This window comes from Macrobrachium rosenbergii, chromosome 50, assembly GCF_040412425.1.
Source record: "Macrobrachium rosenbergii isolate ZJJX-2024 chromosome 50, ASM4041242v1, whole genome shotgun sequence".
In the NCBI taxonomy this organism is placed as follows: domain Eukaryota; kingdom Metazoa; phylum Arthropoda; class Malacostraca; order Decapoda; family Palaemonidae; genus Macrobrachium; species Macrobrachium rosenbergii.
The window spans coordinates 13,140,001-13,156,326 of NC_089790.1; the positions used below are offsets into that span (position 1 = coordinate 13,140,001).

The following is a 16,326-nucleotide window of genomic DNA, read 5'->3' on the forward strand; positions in this document are numbered from 1 at the left end:
TGCTTAGTCAAATAAAAGGACCAAAGAAATTTCTCAGACTCCCAGCACTTTTAGGTTTCGTGACAGGAACCTTCTACTTTACAGAACCGCTTTATAGCCGGTTACACAGACGTGGAGACCAATTATAGTACAATATTAGTCCAGCTTTCCTCACCGAAGTAATCTACGACAATCAACAACAATCACCATTACTTACCAGCCTAACTCAATCTGCAAACGAGTTGATGCTTAAGTAAGTATTAGCATTTTAAGCTTGTTTTTCTAGCTGTTTTCAGTCACTTAAACCAACCCACTAATTTATATATGTCCGAGTAAAACACTGATGACCTTGAAAAAAGTCAGACTTGTGAGCTGGCATGTGTATTCACAGCGACAGAAAAGTGTGACGTGTCAAACTTAGTCTCAAAAACGTAAGTATGAGAAGGAGAAAGTCTCATTATTCTTGAGATCAATGATAAACCTCGACGAATGAGGTAGACGACTCCTACAACTGGAATGAACATACAGCATCTGGGTAAATCTGAATCTCTAAGGTGCAGGCGACCAGCGCTTCCGAAAAATGGTCGAAGTAGTATCTGTTAAAACAGCCAAATCCCTTAATCCTTTCGAAAAGCCTAGAGTAACGCAGGCGGCTTCAAATCTTGGCAGGCAGGGTAGACAGATGAGTGATACAGTAAATAATACAAGGTCTTCACTCAAACCTCCCTTATGGGTATATGCTTATGATGAATTAGAAGGCTAATAAAGGTGCGTTTCCAATGCAGCGACTCAAACGACAGCTGCCACGCGATTACAGCAGCCTATTCGATTTTCAGTACCACGACTTTGGTTGCTTTAATTCATCGCAACCAGTCTTATTGTTGATGTCATATATACATATATATATATATATATATATATATATATATATATATATATATATATATATAATATATATCTATATATATATATATATATATATATATATATATATATATATATATATATATATATATATATATATATATATATATATATATATATATATATATATATATATATATATATATATACTGTGGTTGTTCTAATTCATCAGTCTTATTGTTTGTCATATATATACTGTATATATACACTGTATATGCATATATATACACATACATACAGTATATATATATATATATATATATATATATATATATATATATATATATATATATATATATATATATACATATATGACATCAGCAATGAGGCTGATGAAGAACAACCACCAAAGTCGTGGCACTGAAAATCGAATGGACTGCTATAATCGCGCCGCTACAGTTGAGTCGCTGTACTGGAAACGCACCTTAAGACAGTTTACGCGGCTTGGAAGTAACTCTGAAGACGTTTTACGGATTTTGACAAAGACACAGTAGCAGTGAATGGACACTTGGGAGGATTAAAATATGAGAGCAAGTATCCTGAAAGATATCCGGTATTCTAGAAGGGAATACAGGGTTAATACTGTGCAGTAACAAACTTCCTAAAAAAAAGGGGGGGGGGATACCGTATGGGTAACCCATACGGTTTACGAGAAACCGAGATTTTCCATTTGCAATGGAATCACTATAATTATAAATGGTGTAATAAAAGTAAACTTGGACCATAGGTTATCAGCGTTCTCGCAATCAAAGAGGAAACACACTTGCTGAGGTTTTAGAGAAGGATTTGGCTTTTAAAGTAAAGCTACATATAATAATAATAATAATAATAATAATAATAATAATAATAATATCTTGAGGTCTTTGTACTTAATCATACTGAGAAATTATGACTATATTGTGATATGAACGCCAAGCCTCTCGGACCCACACTCGTCCGGTAGACATTTTGTTTTTAGAGCTAACTCTGCAATGGCTCTAACTTGATCTCTTTTCTCCTAGGAAACAGAAACACAAAGAATTCTCCCCTTCCGTGACACTGGAGTAAGTTATATACCCCTGTTATCGAGATCCAATATCGAGCCCACCTTTAGTAATGGACAAGAGGGCTCTGCAATTCTTCTTCTGAAAGACATGAAACAGTGTCGTTCCGAACTGGTGACGAATTTCGAAAGTCGAATTTGTGACGCCATCCTACAGTCGAATGTATTTTGTTTTTTTTACAGAACATGGCCAAATGAAACTATAGTCGCTTGCATGACGTCATTTTATTTTTTATTTAACTTCCTCCACGGTAAAATATAGAGCTACAGGCGTAGCGACTGTTAAATGTGCATTCACACACACACACAAACAAACAAAGACACACAATAAATATATATATATATATATATATATATATATATATATATATATATATATATATTTATATATATATATATATATATATATATATATATTTATATATATTTTATATATATATATATATATATATATATATATATTTTATATATATGTATATATATATATATATATATATATTTATATACAATATTTAAATATATATATATATATATATATATATATATATATATATATATATATATATATATATATATATATATATATATATATATATATATATATAATATATATATATATATATAAGACTGCATTGTTGTGTTTTTGCGTAAATCTACTTGACCTGAACACTCAAGCTGAGAGAGAGAGAAATCTCGCAAACACTAGTTGCATGGTGATTCTCTTCGATCAATGGGGTGATCTGTGTAATTTTAAATCGTGGTCTAGGCAGGCACGGATTTACATTGAGGCTAATGAGGCTGCAGCCTCAGGCCCCGGGTACTGAGGGGCCCCCCCGATGAGGCGCTGATTAAAAAATGTAAGTGATGCCATCGATTATCTGTAACTACTTATCTACAACATTGGCAATACTCGTCTCATATGTAAATCATACGATCAAATATATGAATTGTTCAATCTAATATTTTCATTGTTTTTCTGTTGCTCAACTTTGTAATGGAATCGCCTCTTTTTTAATACAGTATGATACAGCATAATTGATCAATCGTTTCAATATAAATTAAAAGCAGAACCTGCCGAAACATGACACTAACTACTACTGTTCATATCGAAACATGTACTAAAACAAAATATGATAAATGTGTACATGTCTGTTAAAAAGTCCCCTGACCTGAAGTAGCCTCGGGCCCCAAGTACTGCTAATCCGCGCCTGGGCCTAGGCTCTAATTAAAAAAAAAAAAAAATAAACTATAACCATGAAACAGCTGAATTGTCCACTGTTCTATTTCTTTAATGGCCCCGGTGTTTTCGCATCCGGAAGTCACATAGTATGATAGCGATAAAACAATAGACTTACAACAGCCATAATTTGGTCATTTTATTTCACTCCATTAGGCTAAAAGCCACTCAGCTTTACGCGTTTAGATTGATGGGTTTGGGATACTTTCCGGTTAAAAGCATAAAAATGTTACCATTTGCACTTTGCCTGAACATGATTATCGGATACAAACTATACCTAATTTATAGCCACGGGTGAAATTAGCTGATGAGACAATAGGGAACTTCTTTAGAAGACTTGCAGGTGTCTAAGGCAATCTCCTTAATATAATTAACAAAGGAGGGGAGGTAAGGTGATTTGGGGTGGGGGAGTTTGCTGTCACGCAAGCTGTCGTTAACCTGTTGCCTTAATCGAAAGGCATTAGTTGTTCAAACATTTCCCCTTAAGAGGCCCATCAAGATACTGGCGCCCAAACACAGCAGAGTAAACATACATCAGGATTTCTCACTAAATTATATGAAAACTAAAACGAATATTTTGTCTGTTGCCAGAGCAACAATGTGCCGCAATTACGTCTTTCCGTTCAATATAGGCCATTTCGTCAAGAGACGATCGTAAAGCGAAATTGAAATGAAAAAAAAAAAAAAAAAAGCTCTAGTACACAACTAAATTCCGCAGATATATTCATGAACGGGCGTAAGTTGATTTATGTCCTAATTGCCTGTCAGGTGGTTAAAGTTAATCTCATCCTGACACAGCTCATTTGTTTTTCATATATGTACTGGGCTTGGAGTGACATGCGTATTCAGAAAGTTTGTTGAAATTGTGAAACTAATATGCACACACGATTATTAATATATATATATATATATATATATATATATATATATATATATATATACTGTATAAATATATATATATATATATATATATATATACTGTATATATATATATATACATATATATATACATATATATATACATATATATATATACATATATATATATATATATATATATATATACATATATATATATACATATATATATATATATATATATATATATATATATATATATATATATAACGATGAACTAAAAATAAAACATACACACTCTGACTTGCAAATTGAAGCAAACTGACCTTGTATAACTGCATACCAGATGACTAACCATAATTACATGAGAAGCCTGGAATAAGCTGCCAATATTTTTACTCGGACAGTTTTCCCCAAATTATTACATAAAAAAGCTAACTGAAGAGAAAATCGCGTGAGTTTTCACATACCTAATCTTTGGGCGTTATTATTATCACACAAGCAATCTTTGGGAATTATGACTAAACATAAAAGCTCAATCAACACCACATTATCGAGGTGCTCTCAATCACTGAATTAGACCAGAACTCCTCTTTTAATATAACAGCTTGGAACGGCTGAGATTTTATCTGTTCGCACAAACACATTGGTTCACAATACCTAAAAGTAGCTGGAGGTGAAATGGCTCCTTTCGCTATTAACTTGGTTTGAAATGAAGAGCAATCAAAGATTTATTCCCTAGGTTACAATTTACATTAGCAACGTCTGCTGTCAACGAAATTTAATGGCTTGATCGACATACAATTAAGGAATGGAATGGGATATAAAATTTAGGTCAAAGACCAAGCGCTGAGACCTATGGTGATGTCATTTAGAGCTGAAAGTAATGTTGAAATAATTGTTAGAATTGTTAGGAGTGGGTAGAGGGAATGAGTAAATATTGCAATTTTGTTTATCACTCCTCGAAAACTGGAAAAAACACTAGATATTTCAAGTTTTGCCAGTGGATTGTGGAAGCCGCACGATGATTAGCACATGTAGAAAATGAAGGAAAGACCTTGCCAAAAATGTGTATATATATAATATATATATATATAATATATAATATATATATATATATATATATATATATATATATATATATATATATATATATATATATATATATATATATATATATTATACACATTTCAAACCCAAGGACCAGAGATTGCCTGATGGCCCACGGGTCTGAAATGGAGATTATTATACATACATATATATATATATATACATATATATATATATATTATATATATATATATATATATATATATATATATATATATATATATATATATATATATATATATACATATATATTTATATATATATATATATATATATATATATATATATATATATGTGTGTGTGTGTGTGTGTGTGTGTACTGTTGCAAATTTTCTTTTCCTTTCATTCTCCTAAATGTTTCCACCATACATCAAGTTAAGTTATTGCTGGTCATTCCTTCGGTTTCTTCTTTGAAAAAATAAACAACGTAAGGAAACGGAACACTCGAATTTGCATGTATATAGTAATTACTCTTACTTTTCCCTATAAGTACAATGTGGAAAATATACAGAACAGATTACGGGGTCGTAAAGAAGAGCAGACATCTTCAACGATTATCACTTTACCAATATTTTCTCTTTTACCACTTATATTTTTTGTCTATGTTTACTAATTGTATTCATATTTCTAAAGTTTTGAATTTGAACTCACTTCACGCTCGGTACTACATCATTTGCCCCTCCAAGTCTCCATCGCAACACCGGGAAAACAAAAGGTGGGTCTAATCTGGTGACTCAAGTTGGTCGTCAGTTGCTGCGCAGCGGTTCTAGGGGCAGGAACGAAGGAAACCCACCCAGCAATTCACAGCCTCATTCCACGTCTAGTAGAAGTCCTACCAACTGCTCAAAAAAAGAGGTTTGCCCTTCACGCATCGATTATTCATCTGCTTCACGGTCGAGTTCGTAAAGTTTCACTTATTTTTTCATAGGTTATAAAGTTTTTTTTATAAAATTAATAACTGAAGTTTTAAGAATATATTAACGCGGCATACTTTTAAACGCAAAGATAATTGAGACTTATTTTTCCGTATATTAAACAAACGCAAACGTCACCGTTAAAATGATAAAGGTACCCATATTGCATTAATTATTTTCCTCACTACTGTCGTAATACGATATTTTGGCACTGCTATAACCTTTTACCCTTATATTAAAGGGCTACCAAATTTTCAGCATTCTGAACATGAAAGAAACGCGAATGATAGACCCATATCAGCTTCTATGTAGACAGTACGTGGCTTTTGATAAGCGACCAGTCCAAATACTGACCAAAACGCAACTAGTATTGTGAACTTGTCACTGCCATGGGTTAAGATAATCATAATACTACTAATGACATCATTAACTGTATTACTGCGGCTAGTGCTTATGAAATCAACTAGGTCTCTTCATCATCATCATCATAGTTATTCAGACTAAAACCTCCAAAATGTGCGTTGCAATTCGGTCATAATTCAAACACGATTTCTCATGAATGGAATGGAATGGAATCTAGAACTTAGGCCTAAGGCCAAGCGCTGGGACCTATGAGGTCATTCAGCGCTGGAACGGAAATTGGTAGTAGAAAGATTTGAAAGGTGTAACTGGAGGAAAACCTCAAAGTTGCACTGTAAAACAAATGTTAAGAGAAGTTGGACAGCAAGATGGAAGAAAGAGCATATGAATGGAGGTACAGTAAAAGGAGTAAAAGGGGTTACTGCTAGGGGCCGAAGGGACGCTGCAAAGTGCCTTAAATAATGCCGACGGCACTACCATCTTACGGGAGTTAAGTGGTAGTAGTCACTATGACGAAGTAAAAAAAAATAAAATTCACGAAGGTCATCAATATGTTAACGGTTACAGTAAAAGTAACCAAATTTAAAACGCCATATTTTTCCTCTTTATTGACGCCCTGTTGCATGTCAGCCACAGATAAACTGTACGCTACCATTAAGACAAAAGATTGTTTAACTCTCGCTCGAGTGCTATAATACTTGAATTTCTATTTGCAAGCCATATTTTCAGCTCATGTACAGAAAAATACTTTGATTATTATTGGATCTCCGGGTAACGTTGAGAATTCTCAGGTAATACTTGAATTACTTTAAATATTTTTGAAATCTAATTTTTCCCGGTCAGTTTTTCACTAACACCTAACTATAACAACTTGGAGACGAACTCGTTATTCACACCCAAAACTTATCTGCTTCGAGACATACCAGTAAGTACTATACACATCTCCCGACAGATGATCAATATGATTGTTCTCTATACCCAAAAATGTTGTTATCAGGGACGAAAGACGCTAATTATGAAGATATAAAGGCATCATTAGGTTTGCAAATATCCCGCAGTACATTTAGTACGCGGTAATTTATGTTTTTCTACTGTTAAAAGATTTCTAACATACCTTCCGGTGCCGGTTGTCTCGTATTCTTCAACGATATGAGTACCACTGAAACAAACACAAAATTCGCCGTTGTCAAATTGTAATCATTTAATCGTGCAAAGCAGAAAAGTTATTACACATAAACAGATTAAAAAGATTAAACTGAATACGAAAAACACCGACGGATGGATACTCTTTGCAGTAAGAATATACAAACACACTTTAAACTTATTTCGGCCCATTTACTTTACAAGCCCCGAATAAACACATTTACTTTACAAGCCCGAATAAACACGCGACTATGACTATAAAATACTACCTCTAAATTGCTCCCTGTGGCGTTATTTATTACTCGTTCAGCTAATGTTGTTTTTTTGCCTCTGCGCGCTTAATAACCACTTACTTGCTCCAATGTGAATACCACAATGGATTAAATTGTGGCATTAATAAATGGACTTGATTAACAATATGCTGTAAATACTATAGAGGCTTTATGAATCAAAGTATTGATTAAAGTTTTCATACCTTTAGGCAGCTGTATTTTAATGCAAGCAAGGTGATGGAAGCCAAATGCTTTCGACATGTCTACGTACAAGTATAAACCAAGACACCTCTCTCTCTCTGGTCATTTTCTTTTCAACAACTTCAGTCTTGGCAATTTTTTTCAAGCAAAGACCAATGAGATGGGGAACCTAATGCCCTTTTCTCCCCAAGGCCTAAGGAAAAAAGTAAAAAAAAAAAAAGGAATAAAGGTTGGGTTTCAACAAGAGGGAATCGATAGACCTGTTCTTCAGGGAATTACCTTAAAACGAAAAGATACGAAGCTTTTCAGAAGTAGGGTGTCTTACCGTGTAATCCGAGGATCACCTAGGAGACGAACGATACAGCACAACATATATGTTATAATCTCCCAAACAGACAATAAGTAACGAATTTACGGCCCTAAGCACGCATCTAATTTTCTAAAGGGGCAGACTAAGCAATATGTACACTAACAAGTCAGACACCCAGAACACTGAAAGAAATAAGATAGAAGCCTGATAAAGAGGAGGTAAAGAAGGCATGAAAGAACAGAACAAAAGAACATCACCAACAGAGACTATAGGTATAAATGGACGTGTAAAAACACTGAAATTGTCTTGCAAAGTGAAGGTGTGAAGCCATATGCAAGGAATTCGGACAACATCCAAATTCGGATTTTCTGGGTTTTGTTACCATGACTGCTATTCAAGATTTATTTTACTGTCTGCTTATCAATAATTTCCAAATTAAACTGCTTCTTATATAACTTCATGTACGAAAGTGCCAAAAAAATTACTTATAAGCTAACTATTAGGTATTTAATGAAATAACTTTACCTTTGATATCTCCATTTCATATATCAACTCAATTGTCCATTAATACAATCATTACTGTATATACTAACAATTTTTTTAAAGGGTGTGTAAAAAGCAAAATGTTCAAATGAAGCTTCTAATGAAGTCACTCTAAACCCTTTGGCATAATACAGCCTCACACTTCAAAGACTGAACGTGGAAATCCTACAGCTCTACGGTGTAATCACATCCAATTCCCACATCTAATTCAATGTATCTGTTCTTGTTCCAGAGATGCATTTCGTGGAAGGTTGGTACACCTGGGTGGCGGCCATAATTGTTCTCATGGCAATGTCGGAGCAACAGAGCCACGTCGCAGCAAACAAGAACTTCACATCCATTGCAATCACTTACGTGGAAAGCACAAGCGCACTGGACAACTACATATTGGCTTATGGCTTATCCATCCCAGCGAATGAATCTTATCACTCATTTCCTACGGATACGCTTTGTAAGTTTGAGGATAACTATCGCACCCTCCTGGTTTGTACAGTATATAAATTTAGCCCAAAGGCCGAGTGCTGGGGCCCTCCAGGTTTTTAACCTATGAGAAAGACCGATTAAAACAATTCCCATAACTGGGTTTTTAAAAATGTTTGCTTTACACATCCCAAACTTGTGCGTGCTAAGCAACATTGGACAATTATATATGTATATACATTTGTAATTTATATATATATATATATATATATATATATATATATATATATATATATATATATATATATATAATTTAATTTAAATTCATCTGACTGACATTCATATAAATTTTCATGAGAAACCCAGCTCATTCATAACTTTCGGGCTGTGCTAGAAATTCTGAATTACGAAGATTTTACTTCAATAGTTAGCCTACAATGACTATTTCTCGGGGCATTAAAGTCCAACTACTGGGACATTCTAAGTAATGAACAATTGGATGAAATTGGTTTCACGTCATAATCCTACATAAATAATTAAGACATAATACAAAGAAACCTGAAAAGTCTCCCTCCATCAGTATCCAATTACCATAGACATTACATTGTACTTGGCACGCAGGTCTCCGTAAGGGGGTAGTGCCATCAGTGAATTTCACGTGGTGCACTGCAGGCATTACTTAAGATTCTCTGCAGCGTCCCTTCAGCTCGTAGCTGCAACTCTTTCATTCCTTTTACTGTGCCTCCGTTCATATTTTCTTGCTTCCATCTTACTTTCCACCCTCCCTCTCCTTATAATCGAGTCATAGCGCAACTCCAAGGTTTTCCTGGTGTTACACCTTAAAAACCTTTATACTCTCAATTCCCCTTTCAGCGCTGAATGACCTCATAGGTCCCAGCTCTTGGCCTTTGACCTAAATTCTATATTCCATTCCATTTACACACAGGTGTCTGTCGAGCAGCCTGCAGGACAAGCACCAAATGCAGTGCATCTTCTCTCCAGCAAGTGGAAGGAGTGTCGGTCTGTCGTCTATCTAATATCAATGTCACGAGCTCTGCAATTGGGGAGACTCCGAATGCCACCTATATCTTCAAAACAGGTAAGAGGTTTCTGGGTGAACTTAAATGGGGCACTTATTTATCACAGAATATCTTTTTACATGGCAAGTAGAAATGCCATTTGTTACTAACACACACACACACTAAAACCTGAATAACACTACATTCTCTATAAAACATAGTAGGCCTATGTGTTATTACCCAATAAAACACCAGATAAAACTGGCATTTTTTTTCCTTACGATATTTTCAGAGAAAATAAACACCCTCTTTTATGGCATGAGAGAAGATGGCCTCTTTTACCTCGTCCTCAACACCACTATGACACAAAGTAACGCCGCAAGTGGCTGCGAAGCTATTCCAGGACATCGTCTTGCCAGACCAGCAACAGACCAGCAGATGACGACCATGCTGAACATCCACACAACAGTAATGAACGGTAAAAGTCTTTTGGTCTTTATCAAGAAAGCTTTTGGTAGCCTGTAGGCTTTTGAGGCTGCCCATCTCCTACTTTTTGTTGCTAAAGACAATAGCGTTCGTCCTTTCTAAGTTCGTATAGTAAATGTTTAAGTCGGGTAGGTCAGTTACCCATCTCACCTTGATGGCTGACACCGTTTTCTATACGGGAGCAGTTAATTTTGTACTAATGAAGAGAATTATCCTGATCTAATTGGTTTCCTAACTCACCCCGTGCCAAAAGAAACAAAAGCTCTCCGTCTTACTCATCTTCATTATTCAACAGGAACAACGATGTGGGGAAAAGATCAAACTTACAACATGATCGTGATGACCCAGGGACAAATGATGGCTGCTTCCCAAACATCATCGGAAAGTCTGTTATCTCTGTGTCAGGCAAACCCTCATCACGTCGCCTGGTAATGTACTTCATAATACCCAGACTATGTGTAACATTCTAACATCGTAAAACCTCGACCGAAGTCATTTCAAAGCAATGAAGAGAACCGGAGTAAAGACTTCCGAGGGAAAATTTAAATGTTTAACAAACCAGGTATGAGAAACAATGGTTAGCCTACATGTGAAGAGAAGTCAATACTTGTATTTTACCTATTAATTGTGCTGTAGTCATGATACTAATTCTTAATTACAGGTTTTGACACAAAACTATTGACTATAAAGATTTTCCCTATAGAGACTTAATAATCAACTGTGTGCCAGCATTGCTTTATTCAACACTGAAATTATCTTAATGTCACATATTTTGATTTGAGTTCTTAACACTAGGTTAAATTAGTTTTACAATGTCAGAAAAGATACTAAGGAAAAGTATCAGTAAAATTAGTGACACACAGCACTTATAATTATGAAACTACTATAAAATAGCACTTATAATTATGAAACTACTATAAAATGTATCCTAAACTTTCTTTTTAATTTACCTAATATTGAAATGTTTTCGTAAAATACATTAAAATGTTACAACAGCTCCAAAAAGGTGGGAGTATTTTTACATATATTCGTTGAGCACGTTTGAAGTTAAAAAAAGAAACTACATAAAAACACCAGGGAACAGACCCAAAATCACTTATATATATATATAAACAATCTCCACACTTCTGAGTAAAACACGAGTATTCGTTGAGCACGTTTGAAGTTAAAATAAGAAACTACATAAAAAAAACAGGGAACAGACCCAAAATCACTTATATATATATATAAACAATCTCCACACTTCTGAGTAAAACACGAGTCACTTACAATAAATAAGTTTGTGGAAAAGCATAAAAAGAAAATACGTTTGAAACCGAAAATGTATATACCGATTAAAATTCTTTACTGAATACTATTTTCTACTCAGTGAATGTTCAGACCTCAATAAACTTCAGCGTAAGACAAAACTATAAGAATCAAAACTAAACCTATAAAGATGTAATGAAATATAAACATATATACAAAGAAATGAGTTCATTTACTACCAATGAGCGTGTAAGAAACATACACCAAATTTTCAGTGAAACCCCTTGACAATCACAGGTTACGGCACCAGCACATTAAAAATGCACATAAATTATAAAATATTTACACTTTGTACGAGTAATATATATACAGTATATATATATATATATATATATATATATATATATATATATATATATATATATATTTTAAGTTATCATTAACGTAATAATTGGAAACAGAACGCACATCAAATAATAAATGAATAAAATAAATTATAATATTGAGAGCTCTCATTGATTATATATTTTAAAATCATTGGTTTAAACTTATATTGCATTTGCGAAAAGAAATAAATAGTTCTAGTCGTAAAAAATCGTTTTGATATATATTGGATATTCAGCCAATATGAAAATATTCACAATCAGTAAAATCAACCCCATGTGAAACACGCCTGGGAATCACGATTCAGTAGGTATAGCAGTGAATCTACACGGCACACATTCCTTACAATATCATATAAATTTCTATATAAGAAAGATGGTAATGTTCAAATCGTTAGTATTTCCTAAACGAATCAGACAATATTTACAGGCATCAGACCTACATTATCAGTTTATTGATTAAATGTTCAACGGCAAAGATTTAGCTTTAAATAATTGATTCTCTGTGAGATTTACCTCGAGTACAAGTCAACCCTCCCATGGGCGTTTTGACTGACAGTTAGTCACAAACATTTGGGATGCACATTAACAACCTTATCCTGGTACTTCAAGTTCTGGACGGGAAGATAGGCACGTATCTCTCCATCTGGAGAAAGAAAGCTTGTAAAAATACCAGATGATAACCAAAAGGAGAGAAACCCCAACCCTCTCCAGCTCTTAACAGCCCAAAGTCCACACACGACAGAGAGCATGAGGTACCCTCTACTCTCCTGCTGAAGGGCAAGGACGAGTGCAAGTACACATGGTGAACAACTGTTTCGGAGTATGAACACAGTACACGATCAAGAAGTCACAAAAAAAGAAAAAACAAAAACAGAGCATAAGGAAGATTCCCTATTACTGTAAATCGCATTTCTATGATAAACCAATCGTGATGTTACTGCACATTTGCAAGTGTGTAGGGTTATACAGTTATTTCCAAGTCATATGCCCCTTAGGGGAGTAGTGCCATCAGTGTACCTCACACGGGGCACTGTAAGCATTACTTGAGGTTTTTGCAGTGTTCCTTCGGCCCATAGCTGCACCCCCTTTTATTCCTTTTATTGCACTCCCTATATTCTTATCTTTCTTCCCACTCCTAACAACTGTTTCTTTGTGCAACTGTGAGGTTTTCCTCCTATCACATCTTTCAGACCTTTCTATTCTCGATTTCCCTTTCAGCACTGAATGACCTCACAGGTCGCAGCACTTAGCCTTTGGCCGAAATTCTATATTCCATTCCATTCTTATATGCACATAGGCTACTTGTTACTATTTCTTCACCCCTTAAGCTATGAAATGGTTTAAGATTTAGCTACCAAAGTTTTCACAACGGCATGCCCTCACAGTTGTTAACTAGATTTACTGGCACTGTGCATGGCCTCTGACTTACATGAAAAAAAGTCTATCTGCAAGGTAGCAGTTCTCCTTTTAGTCACTTTAAGACACCCAGGACAATGGTGGTCGTATTCTGACACCCCAACAAATAGGCAAAAGAATAAATGTAAAGATAAAGGGGAGGAGGATTTGGAGAAGGGTTTGGTGATGGAGAGGAGGATGTTTTCGCTACAAACTGTTGGAGAAGACAGCCGAAGATATGACATAGCCTATCCAGTGTCATGAAGCAAGTTGTTTCCAAGTTTCAAACAACACAATTTCAAATCTGGTTAAATATGGTTTTTCTGAGAGTTTTTATGTGCTTCTGACAACATGATATTCAATTCCATCAAAAATTCTTAGTTAACCTTACAATAAAAAAAAAAAAACCATACCTAACAAAAAGAAAGGGTGACCTCAACAAGAAAGTTACATGGTAGAGCCAGGTGCTTAAGTTAGGTCAGACTACTGTATATCCATGTTGTTCACTCACTGTTCTTCCTTTCTGATATTCTGATATTTGTTTTGGTAACAAATATGTAATTTAAAGATAAAGGAACCCCTCATATCTTACAATTATGTGGACCACAGTGGGCAGATGGGGCTTTGGGGTAGGAAATAATATAGAGTGAAATACATACATGGATATACCTAACACGTCCATGATACTTCTTAAGTTCTGATTATGATTAAGGTATTATTTCCAGTACTAAAGGTTCTTAAAGTGGCATTGCGCATTATGTAAGTAATAATGACCTGGTAGCCTTGTTTACGGTGGGCCACATGAGGAGGTCGTGCCCTAGATTAAGCTAGGTGGGGTTCGGGGGGCAAAGCCTCTCAGCTATGAAATGCCCTGGTACCCTACATTACATTGGATTTGGTGTGGTTAGGTTAGGTCGCAACCATATATCAGTTCAGTACCTCAACTTGAGTTAGGTTGCGGGGTGGGATCTGGATGGGTAAAGGCCGCAGCTAGGTACGGACCCAGCATCCTAGGTTAGGTTAAATCCATCCTTGTTTATCATTTGTTGTGTTTCCCTTACCCATAAACCCAGCTTTCCAAACATGATGGTCCAAACGATCAAAGCACACATGAAAACATGGGAAAATCAAACTTTCAACTCAAGAATGCAATAATCATTTAAGGTAAAATTTTACAGAACCATTCAATACTAAAGAATTTCAAGGGATCTCCACTCCACTGAACACTGATAGTTTTGCACCTTAACAGTGTATCCTGTAGTGCATTTTCAAAAGCTAGTAATAACAACACTGACAGTAATATATTCAGAATGAAAAGTAATGGATTAGATTACTTACTAACCTGGGACTAAGTGACGTTCGCCTGTTAGCACTAGGTCTAGGAGACAGGTACTAAGAAAACCGCAGGAACTGATGAAAATTCCATGTCACTGATAGGCCTAAGTGACCTAGGCTTCCACAAGTCACCAAGACACTCTGGCTGGTTTGTTGTGTTAAACTTGAATATTTTCTTCAAGACTAACGATATTTTACTCTGCACTCATAGTCTTCCAAACTAACGAGCTATGTAAACAGTAACTAAAGACGAAACGACATAATGACGCAAGGAATCCTTGTCGAGGATGACCAAGGATGGGTTAAACGGATGTCGTTCGTGTTTACTGAAAGCAGCTAAGTTTATAGTATATAATACCAGTTCACCAACATAACAACGATAAGGACAATTATTTGCGATGCTTCATGACAAAAACTGTGATGAATTATAAACAAATAATCTTTTAGGTTAGAAAGCAAAATACTTATGCAAAACATACCGTAAAAAATGTCAAAAATTCTACAACGCCCAGCGTTACAATTTAGTCTAGAAAACATAACTCTAAATGTAAATTATTCACTTATGCTTGGAGCCACTGGCGATCGTAGCTCGATTCGTTTCTTTCCACTGGAAAATTTGAGATTTGGAGTTAATTTTGTTACATTGTGCAGTTAATCATTTTCACTTCTATGGAAAAGACGTGGTTTTCTGCAGTATAATGCATATGGAGATAATCCAGTAGGCTATATAGTTCAGATACTGAATCCGTTATTTACTTGCTTCGCAAATTATGCATACATGTAACAGAGTAAGCGAGTCTGCATTACAGCTGCCTTGAATTACTAACAGCAAACGCTAAACAGGTAATATTGGCCTTGCACGGGTAATTATAGGTGTAAGCCTAGTATTTTTGTACTTGAATAGCGTTTTATGCGTTTATGCGTGAGAGAGAGAGAGAGAGAGAGAGAGAGAGAGAGAGAGAGAGAGAGAGAGAGAGAGAGAGTTTGCATTACTGCCGTCACTTCTTTTCATCACCGTACATTCACCCAGTATTCTGCATAGATAAATCATTTCAAATAATAAATTTGGTACATAAAATACACCACTGCATACCAATGGCTAGGAATCCTAGGCAACCAGGTGACTATTTCAAGGGTCTTTTTT

The 16,326-nt window shown here is 35.1% G+C and overlaps 1 protein-coding gene and 1 long non-coding RNA gene across 3 annotated transcripts in view; one reads left to right on the forward strand and one right to left on the reverse strand.

Annotated features, from left to right (window-relative positions):
• Positions 1-15,700, reverse strand: part of LOC136832632 (uncharacterized) — a 49,619-nt gene extending 33,919 nt beyond the window's left edge. The window contains exon 1 of one of the 2 annotated variants that reach the window (XR_010851270.1): positions 15,190-15,700. This is a non-coding gene — a long non-coding RNA (uncharacterized lncRNA). The remainder of the gene's footprint in view (positions 1-15,189) is intronic. The other variant, XR_010851269.1, reaches the window with a different exon arrangement.
• LOC136832630 (uncharacterized) lies at positions 5,815-11,751 on the forward strand. The gene is made up of 5 exons (XM_067093885.1): positions 5,815-6,048; positions 9,126-9,344; positions 10,260-10,412; positions 10,625-10,810; positions 11,114-11,751. Exons 2-5 carry the CDS (start codon positions 9,128-9,130, stop codon positions 11,248-11,250), a joined length of 693 nt encoding a protein of 230 aa, XP_066949986.1. The 5' UTR covers positions 5,815-6,048; positions 9,126-9,127; the 3' UTR covers positions 11,251-11,751.
• Positions 15,701-16,326: the final 626 nt, after the last annotated feature.